Source organism: Colobus angolensis, unplaced genomic scaffold (assembly GCF_000951035.1).
Source record: "Colobus angolensis palliatus isolate OR3802 unplaced genomic scaffold, Cang.pa_1.0 Scaffold31, whole genome shotgun sequence".
Classification (NCBI taxonomy): domain Eukaryota; kingdom Metazoa; phylum Chordata; class Mammalia; order Primates; family Cercopithecidae; genus Colobus; species Colobus angolensis.
This window is the reverse complement of record NW_012116377.1, coordinates 3,822,332-3,832,506: the sequence shown is the minus strand read 5'-3', so window position 1 is coordinate 3,832,506 and position 10,175 is coordinate 3,822,332. Positions and strand designations below refer to the sequence as shown.

At 55.1% G+C, this 10,175-nt stretch overlaps 1 protein-coding gene across 1 annotated transcript in view; it reads left to right on the top strand.

Annotated features, from left to right (window-relative positions):
• Positions 1-3,079, top strand: part of IFT122 (intraflagellar transport 122) — an 88,345-nt gene extending 85,266 nt beyond the window's left edge. Inside the window, exons 27-30 of the mRNA XM_011950847.1 lie at positions 223-348; positions 1,851-1,930; positions 2,308-2,472; positions 2,904-3,079. Of these exons, the coding sequence (XP_011806237.1) occupies positions 223-348; positions 1,851-1,930; positions 2,308-2,472; positions 2,904-2,993 (461 nt within the window). The 3' untranslated portion in view covers positions 2,994-3,079. The remainder of the gene's footprint in view (positions 1-222; positions 349-1,850; positions 1,931-2,307; positions 2,473-2,903) is intronic.
• The last annotated feature ends 7,096 nt before the right edge of the window (positions 3,080-10,175 follow it).

The window sequence follows — 10,175 nt, the reverse complement described above, 5'->3', positions numbered from 1 at the left end:
CACACACACAGACTGCCCCTGCACACACACACACACACACATAGTACCCCTGCACACAGAGAGACTACCCTGCACACACACACACAGACTGCCTCTGCTGCCTCTTCTTGCTTTTGGTGAAGCTGCCAGTGGGTTGAGAAGGAACTCTGTGGTCACCCCACCTGCCTGGCGGCAAGTCCCTTGTAAGGCCCTCAGCCCCCTCAGCCCCTCTATGCCCTCCAGATGTGCTACACCTGGTTGAGTTCTACCTGGAGGAAGGGATCACTGACGAAGAAGCCATCTCCCTCATCGACCTGGAGGTGCCGAGACCCAAGCAGGACAACAGACAGCAAGAGATTGCAAACAGCAGTATCCATGCCCTTGGCCAGAGCCTGTGTATGCGGCTGTGTGAGGGGTCTGGGGCCAGGCGGGATGCAGGAGAGCCCAGTCCCAGGGGATGGCAGGCCATGCTGAGCCTGGCTGTGTGTCCCCAAAGAGATTGGAGAGGCCCACATGGGACAGAGACAGGGACCAGAGATGGGCAGAGAGCTGGCCAGGGCCTGAAGACCCAGAAGTGGCAAGTGGCACCTTGCTGTTCCCGTGTGAGTCTCCCACCCTCCCTTGCCCCCTAAAAGTCACTGGCTGTGCTTCTGTCTGTGCGTAACTCCTACATAGCCAACATGGGACATGCTGTTGGTGTTGGCCCCCAGCTCTTCCCCTCGGGTCACTTTTGCATGCAAGTGACAGAGTCCAAAACTGTCAGGCCGAACAAGCGAAGGGTGTACAAGGAAGCCCCAAGCAGGAGAGGAAGCTCCCTGGCTTAGTGCTCAGTTTGGTCTGTGACAGGCTAGCTCTGCCTCTCTTGGCCGCACTGTCCTCTGGGGAGCCTCATTCTTTGGCAGCACCGCAGTGCCCCCATAACACAGAGATGTCAGGAGCAGTGCCAGCCCCATATCCCCTCAGCCTTATAGCCCCCAGAAACAGCCAGCTTTCCTCTCAGCCGTGGCAGTGAAATCCCCGGGGCACAGCTCAGCCTGCCCCTTTCGCCAGGAGGATGCACCGGAGCAGTTGTCCAGGCCAGGCCACACTTGCAGGCTGGACATGGGAGGGGCGTCTGGCAGGGAAAGCACACGCATGGCCTGGGGCCTCGCTTCCTTGCACTGGCCAAGTCTGCAGGTCTGGGGGCTGTGAGCCTGCCTTTCCTGCGGCTCCCAGGTGCTGCCACCCCCAGGGGCCACACTAGGAGGAGGGAAGCTCAGAGAGCTGCTTACTGAAGGAAACACGGACCCATCTGTGCCACCCAGGCTCCCTCAGGTGCCACAGATGATGCATGCTATGGTGCTGGCAGGTGGGTGCTGTGCCCACTCCAACTTGACACCAGCAGTCTTCATGTCCTGGGCCTCCCTGCAGGACCCCTGCTGGCCTCTGTCACCAGCTCCACCACTGTGGGTGAGGGGCGGTTTCCGGGGACCTCCAGGTGAGTCTGACCTGCCCTGGGGTCAGTAGGGGCTCTCACCCCTGTCTGCTCCACCACAAGTGCCCACAGACCCCCAGCAGCCACGGAATGTTTCTCCAGGATCCCTGGGCCTATCCCCTCCATGCCCATCCACAGCAGCTCACAGGGCCCTCATGTGCTTCCCATTGGCCCTGGGAGGCATGGTGTGTGTGGTCTGCGAGGGGAATGGGTGAGGGCAGCAGAGCCAGCAGAGTCCCTTCCCTCCGCCTTCTTGGCCTAAGCCCCCTCTGTTCCTCCACCTGGAAAACTGTTCCGTTGGCCTGGCTGCTCTTGAGTCTTCACACAGGTGTAGGGTGGAGGCTAAGGTATGTCTCCATCTCTGCTTCTGATTCCATCCTTGACTAGACCCCTCCAGGCTCCCAGATTCTACGGCTAGTGGAGACCAAGGACTCCATGGGAGATGAGGACCCGTTCACAGCTAAGCTGAGCTTTGAGGTGAGGGTGCCTCTCTGGGTGACCTGAAGGAGGGCAGCCTCTGTCCCTTCTCCTGTGCACATGGGGACCCTCAGCACAGTAGCGGAGGAGGATTGGCCAGAACTTCCAGATGTGGTGGCACGAGGGAGGGGCAGGACCCTTTCCTGTGGGGCATGGGAGCCATGGCTGCCCCCAAAGCACCATGGCCAAGGGCACAGGTCTGTGGACAGGGAGGCAGCTTCAGCTCTGGTGGGAGAAGCTTGTCACTGTCGGGGTCACCTGGGTTTAGGAAGCAGGTCCTCTCTCGCCACTGCCAAAGATTACAGGATCATAGTCCACACAGATGTGTCACTGTGGCTGAGTGAGGACACTGTGCCTCCTTCCCGCCCACCCTGCAGCAAGGTGGCTCAGAATTCGTGCCAGTAGTGGTAAGCCGGCTGGTGCTGCGCTCCATGAGCCGCCGGGATGTCCTCATCAAGCGCTGGCCCCCGCCCCTGAGATGGCAATACTTCCGCTCACTACTGCCTGACGTCTCCATTACCATGTGCCCCTCCTGCTTCCAGGTAGGTGGCCACCCCAGCAGCTCACGTGTGCTTCTCTTGGCCACTTTTCCCTTGCCCAAATGTCCCTCTGGGAGGTCTGGCCCCTTGGAGGAGGGGCACATCCACGGCTCCAAGTTGGGACAGAGGCTTGGCTGTCCTCTGCCCCTACTTGCATTCCATGTGCTTCACCAGACCCTGCGCTGTCCACACCCTCCCCAAATCCAGGAGGACCAGCAAGTGTGATGTGCTTTTGACCTTCACTCAGAAAACAAGGAACCCCCCAGCCCCCCCCCCATTTCCCCTTCCAGCCCTCAAACAAAGGTGCTGCAGGTCTGTGTCCGGCCCTGACCACTGCCAAGCCCCCTCCCCTTGAGAGGCAGTGTGTCCCAGCCCCAGGCGTAGGCTGATAAGCACTAGGGCTTCAGCCTGGGCTTATGGCTGTCTTCCCTCAGATGTTCCACTCTGAGGACTATGAGTTGCTGGTGCTTCAGCATGGCTGCTGCCCCTACTGCCGCAGGTGCAAGGACGATCCTGGCCCATGACCAGCATCCTGGGGATGGCCTGCACCCTCTGCCCGCCTTGAGGTCTGCTGGGCTGTGAAGGAGAATAAAGAGTTAAACTGTCAGAATGTGTTTCTTGCCCAGATGAAGTTTGTGTTTTTTTTTTTGGGGGGGGGGGCCTTGTGTAACCACAGAATTCCTATTTATGGCATTTCATGCCTTGTAAATAGCACCAGAATATGAGGAAGAGAATGTACATATATTTTCTAAGGAAAAAAATCTGTTACTTTCAGAACGGCTCCGAGTTGTTCATGGCAGCCTGCTGGAGTCCGCCGTTCTGTCAGACCGTTAGCATGTACATTTTGCCAACAGATTGCCTCAATAATAACAAAAGGGCTCCTTATTTTCATCACCGTCTACATTTTAGCAAATCTTCTTATTGTCTGCAACTTAATTTCCATATGCAAAAGTGCACCTGTTTCTAATTTGAAAGGAACATTACATTTGTGTGTTCTTAACATTTCATCAAAATGGCAATATGGAAAGGGGTAGGGGAGCAGGGATTTTTTTTGTTTATTTATTTTGATTTAATAGGGATCCATCTTGACAAGAAAAAATACCTGGGTCCAAAGAAGATGGCAGGAGTTTTTAAAAAAAGCCTTCTGTTTGGTAGCCCAGTCAAGGCTCCTGTCCAGGCCGTGGAGCTGCCCTCTTCCATCCACCTTCCCCCGCCCCACAGAGCAGCCCCAGCCCAGTGGAGACTCTTCCATTTGGAACAGCTCCTGAAGCAGGGGCTTCCGTTTGAGATTCCATGCTGCCAAGGTCCCTTCCCTCAGGGATCACTGGTGTCCAGTCCAACAGCTTGAGGGCATGGAAGGAACAGCACACAGAAGCTGAGAACTCACATGTATTGGGGACGCTTTTGGCACCAGCCACATTCCATGCTGTCTCAAGCCTCTCAGCAGCCCTGTGAAGGAAGGGTTATGATTTCCAGTGGGGCTGGGAAGGGGGTTGCCAGGGCCCGGGGGTGCCTCCAGCCCTGGGAGGGGCGGCCCACAATTTGTCCAGCTGTGAGGCCCTGCGCCTATCACACCCACTCCACCTGCCAGAGGTGGCAATGCAGCACTTCATGAAAAGCCCAAGAGCAGCCAGACACAGGCAGGAGAAAGGGTATGGGCTGCCATGCCATGCTGAAACCTACCCTCCCCTTGTGCTGCAGTATTGATTCCTTACAACCCGCCTGTGCAGGGGTCAGGGCAGGGCAAATGTGCCCATTGCAGGGACGCAGACACTGAGGCCCCCAGTGGGAAGTGTCGGAGATAGAGCCCCATCCCAGAGACCCTGCCCCACCCTAGACCGCCCCTCCTCCCTGCCTCCCTCCGCATCTCTCTGGAGATGATAGAGGAAAAGAAAGGAAGGGAGCCAGACAGTTGTGCCAACAGAACTCCTCCATCGAGTGTCTAATTACTTACCATCATGCATGCGCTCTCTCACTAAACATTTATTAGTGTGTTAGGATTTCCATTAGCGCATGACTTGAACTGAAATCATTTGCATATGGCTGGGAAAAAGAGGCGAGGGAGAAAACAGCTCCAGCTACCCAGCAGTCAATCACAGTGACAGATCAGATGGTCCCTGGCTGGAGACAGGGGAGGGTTCCAGCCGAGACTCTAGCATGCATCCCCTCAGCCAAAGAACACAAAAATGAGTGTGCTGTGCTGGGTTCTGCTGTCCCGGGAAGCTCAGCTCCAGAGGCCTGAGTGCGACTCCTATTCAGTCAGATGCACCTTCTGTGCATCATCCAAGGCTGCCTATTACGCAGGTGATGACACTAAGCCTCAGTCATGTTATTTTTCATTCAGCAAATATGCATTAAGCCAAGGCATATTTGGTTGCACCTGAGTGCAACCTTTGTGCATAAGCCCTGTGTCTGGCTGCTTTTCTCTCTCAACCTGATCTGGGTCTGAACCAAGTCCAGTCTTTTCTCCAAGGCTGTTTCCCCATCTGCACAAAAGGGCCCCCTCCAGCTCTGACTCCGAGGTTCCAGCTTCAGTCTGCGTCTGTGAACAGCGCTGATGATCCTGTTGACCCCTCAAGTGCCTGTGACAAGAAAGGCACCACAGGGACCTGGCAATGCCCGTCGAACTAAGAGGACACTGAGGCCACACAGGAGTGGCTGCTGGAGGCTGCACAGTGGAGCAGTGATTCTGGCCTGTAGCCTGTTGTCCCAACTGCTCGGGAGGCTGAGGTGGAAGGATCAATTGAGCCAAGGACAGGAATTCAAGGCTGCAGTAAGCTGTGATTGCACCACTGCACTCCAGCCTGGGCAACAGAGCAACATTCATCTCTAAACAACATTTAAAAATTGTTTTAAGAAGACAAATGAGATAATCGTTGATGGTAATGACTGTGTAAAAAAACTGAACATGGCTGGGTGTGGTCACTCACACCTGTAATCTCAGCACTTTAGGAGGCTAAGGCAGGAGGATCGCTTGAGCCAGGAGTTAGAGACCAGCTCAGACAATATAGGGAGACCCCATCTGGCTGGGACTGGTCCCGATCTCTCATCGCAAAGTGCTCAGCATTGTGCCCATGTTCTTGGGATGAGGAAGTAAGGGAGAAGTGGACTGGGCAGCCTCAGATGGACCTGACTGTAGACGCACCTCAGGCAGCTGGAGGTCCCCAGGCCTTGGTTTCCCCTCTTTCCCCAGCAAGGCTGTGAGGCCAGGAGCCCCTGGTGGCTGTCGCACAGGTGGGCAGAGGCCCCTCCTCCAAGGTTGCTCTGTCTCTTCTCTGGCTCAGAGTCTGTGTGCCCACAGCAGAGGCCACCACTGGGCAGGGTGCTTACCCTGGGCCTCCCTGATTCTCCCCCCACAGATCTAGAACACTGGCCTGGTATGGAGACCTCATCATGGCCCTCCCTGCTTGCCACCCGCAGCAGCTGCCCATGCCATTCAGCCAACACCCAGACCCCTAGGCCTGCCCTCTGTCCCCACCATGCCACCCTGGGGGGCAGCGACTCCACGGCCGGCTGGCCCTCCGCGTCTGCCCTGCTTGGGAGACTCTTGTGAGGCTCTTTTGACCCTCCTGGTCCACCTTTTGCTCCTCTGGGCTCCCATAGGACTGGGACTCGGAGAAAACTCTCATCTCTCACGCTTAGTTTCCCGTCAGTGCCCCCTGAGATTGGGAGCCCCTTGAAAGCAGGAACCGTTTGGGATCTGCCTCAGCGTCCCCAGGGCCTGGTGCATATAAGGAGTTTGGCAAATGCTAGAGTAGAAAAAAGAAAGAGGAAGGAGGGAATGAGAGCTGGTCTTTCTCCCTCCCTTATTCCCCCTTGATGCTGTCAGTGCTGTCGAAGGCCTCATGTAGCCTTGGTGATGCAGCCAGGTGCGGCTGAGCCATGTAGGGGACCAGGAGAAAGAAAGCCAAGGAGGAGGAGAGGGAGGGAAGGGGGGAAGGAGGAGGAGGAGAAGGAGGAGGAGGAGGAGGAGGAGGAGGAGGAGGAGCTAGTGGCTCCTCTCACAGCAGCTCCTCTCTTGCAGAGGCTGAAGAGCAAGTTGTGCCCTGCAAGCTAAGCCCCTAATCCTCCGAGGCAGAGGCAAAGCCCCCACTTGGGCTCCCGAGGACTGGGACCTGGGTGCCCCAAGATGGCTGCATCCAGCCATCTTGGCTCAGGAAGCCCTACAAACACCAGCTTGGCCAACACCCACACCATGGGTTTCTCTGGACTGCCCGACACAAGGTGTGGGTGCTGGCCAGGCCTGTGTTCAAATCCCAGCTCTGCAGAGGAACTTTGACCCTGCATGCCCCAGATTCCTCAGTGGTCAGTGGGGAGTTAGACCCTCCTCACAGGGGGCAGGAGGAGTTGTTCATTCATTCAACAAATGTTTATTGAACACCTCCTGTTCGTTGTGAGCTCAGAGGCAACGATGAACAGGCCAGGCTGGTCCTGCATTCTAGAAAGAGATGGGAAGTCAGTCAATAAGAAGACAAATGAGGCCAGGTGTGGTGGCATGCCTGTAGACCCAGTTACTTGGAAGGCTGACGAGGATCACTTGAGCCTAGGACAGGAATTCAAGGCTGCAGTAAGCTATGATTGCACCACTGTACTCCAGCCTGGGCAACAGAGCAAGACTCATCTCTAAAAAACATTTAAAAATTGTTTTAAGAAGACGAATGAGATAGTCGCTGATGGTAATGACTGTTTAAAAACTGAACATGGCTGGGTGTGGTTACTCACACCTGTAATCTCAGCACTTTGGGAGGCTGAGATTACAGCCTCCCAAGTGGCTCCCAAGGCAGGAGGATCACTTGAGCCTGGGAACTAGAGACCAGCTTGGACAATATAGGGAGATCCCATCTCTACAAAAATGAAAATAAATTAGCCAGGGATGGTGGCACACACCAATGGTCCCAGCTACGCAGGGGTTGAGATGGTGGATCGCTGGAGCCCAGGAGGTTGAGGCTGCAGTGAGCCATGATCGTGCCACTGCACTCCAACCTGAGTGACAGAGAGATATCCTGTCTCAAAAAACAATAGGCCAAGTGTGGTGGCTCACGCCTGTAACCCTAGCACTTTGGGAGGCCGAGGCAGATGGATCACTTGAGATCAGGAGTTAGAGACCAGCCTGGCTAACCTGGCAAAATCCTGTCTACTAAAAATATAAAAATTAGCCGGGTGTGGCACCACACATCTGTAGTCCTGGCTACTTTGGGAGGCTAAGGCAGGAGAATTGCTTGAATCCAGGAGGAGGAGGTTGCAGTGAACCAAGATCGCACCACTGCACTCCAGCTTGGGTGACAGAGTGAGACCCTGTCTCAAAACAACGACTAAACCTGGTGGGGGTGCCTGGTGTGTAGGATGGTTAGGGGTGGTCACCCCAAGGACATGAGTGTGAGCAGAGACCTGAAGGAGACTCAGGAAGAGATTAATACTGTCATCAACAAACATATTGATCACTTACAAGCACTCCCAATAATCCTATTAGGTAGGCACTATTATCATTCCTATTTTACAGAGTGGAGAACCGAAGCACTCTCTTGGGAGGGCGGGGGAGCTGGCTGCACCCAGGCGTGTAGCCTTAGTCCAGATGTAAGAGTGGATGGAAAAGAGCCTTGCCCAATGAGGGAGAACAGTGAAACCAAGGCTGTAGAGTCTAAAGATTCACGAACCAGGCTCTCATGGGGAAAGCAGGTGAGGTTTACTGTATAGGTGGATTTGCACCCGCCCCACACTGAGGTTTCCTTGTCCCAGCAAACTGAGGCCCAGAGTGGGGAAGGAAGCAGGACTGCTGTGGTGACTCAAAGACCAGCTAGAATCCAGCCTCCTCTCCTCGAGGCTTCCACTGCCCCGCCCCAGGCCTGTGTGACTCAGTCTAGGGCCTTTCCATTACCCCAGCTAAACCTTTCTTTAGTCATTTATACCATGGTGTGAATGGCTGGCTGGTCCTTCCTGAGAGCTGTCTTTGATGAGGGGAGGGAGGCATAGCCCAGTTTGGGAAGCTGATACCCATGGAGCCCAGTTGACTGTGTAGGTTATAACGCAGACTGCCACTGATTTGTAATGGGACCTGATCTACTCTGCAGAGCTAGTCCTCAGTCTTTTCATCTGCAAAATGGATGTAGCAGAGATGGTCAGAGTAGGTGACTTCGAATGACCCTTCCAGCTCACTATGAGTCGGTTGTCCTGAACAAAGAGCACTTTTTGTTTAAAAAATATTTCTTGGGCCGGACACGGTGATTCATGCCTATAATCCTGGCACTTTGGGAGGCCGAGGAGAGTGGATCGCTTGAGCCAGGAGTTCAAGACTAGCCTGGGCAACATAGCAAGACTCCACCCCTACAAAAAATACAAAAATTAGTGGTGTGCACTTGTGGTCCCAGCTACTCAGGAGGCTGAGGTGAGAGGATCGCTTGAGCCCAGGAGGCAGAGGCTACAGTGAGCTATGATTGTGACACTGCACTCCAGCCGGCGACAGAGACCTTGTCTCACAAAAATTTTTTCTTTGTCAAGCTTTACAGAATAAAGAGCTCTGTCACCTCAGCGATGGCTGTTAGTTCCGCATTACCAGGGTTCCATGAGGTTGCAATTGTGAAACCCACAAAGGAGGAACCTGAGACAGAGAGGGGAAGTACTGAGATCATCTAGGGGGACTTCATTCATTCATTCCCCCACTCATTCATTCAACAAATATTCAGGAGCACCTTCGAGGTGCCAGGCCCTGGAGACACATCAATGAACAAAACAGACGTGATCCCACCTCTTTCCACTACAGGCCAAGCACCATGCTGGGCTCTGGGGACCCTGTTGTGAGCAAGATAGACCCAGGCCCACCCTTGTGGACTCACGTTACAGGCAGGGAGATGGGCACAAAACACAAATAAAAAGCTTCCATGCTGCCAGAAGCACTAGGCAACAAGCAAGGTGCTGAGGTACTGCTAAGCTGTGTGGGGTGGCGGCTCAGCCCGGCCAGGGAGGGGCTGGGTGTGGGTCAGCCTTGACCCGAGGCATCCAGGACACCCTCCTTCTGGCCATGAGGGTCCACGTCAGAATCAAACCCCCCACCTTAACCTCATTAGCGTTGGGCATAATCACCAGGCCAAGCGCCTTACACTACGAGAGGCCCCATCCCACCCGCCCTGCCTTAGTCCCGCCACGTGTGCCAAACCCTGTTACACCCAACATCACCCAGGCCAGGCAGGGGGCTGGAGCCCAGGTGGGCTACAGGGAAGGGGGCACTCTTCTGAGCAGACAGATCTGGGAATCCTGGGTGGGAGAGACTGGGTATGACAGAGATCAAGGGATGTTTCCCTGGCCTCAGGGCTCTGCACTCGCCGGGGTCCTTCTGCCTGGATGTCCTTCCCCTGAAGCTTCCTCCTGTTGTTCCATTCTCGGCTCAAGCTCCAGCTTCTCAGAGAAGCCTCCTGTGTTGGGAGTGGCTGCGAATGAACTGTCCCTACTGTTTTTCGCTCCACTATTCGTTTGTGGTCCCTGTGCCCCTCACCCCACAGAAACAGTGGCTTCTTGTGGGCAGGAGCTTGCTCTTTCATGTCCCCTGTGTGTCCCCCCAGGTCCAAGCACCTTGTCTTGGCCACAGTAGGTGCTCAATACACATGTTGGCTGGACGGTGGTCCCTGAGCGGCCACACTTAGGGCACTCTCAGCACTGCACAGGCCGCCCCAGACACCCCGCTTCCTTCTTAGCAGGCATCATTGTGTTCCTAG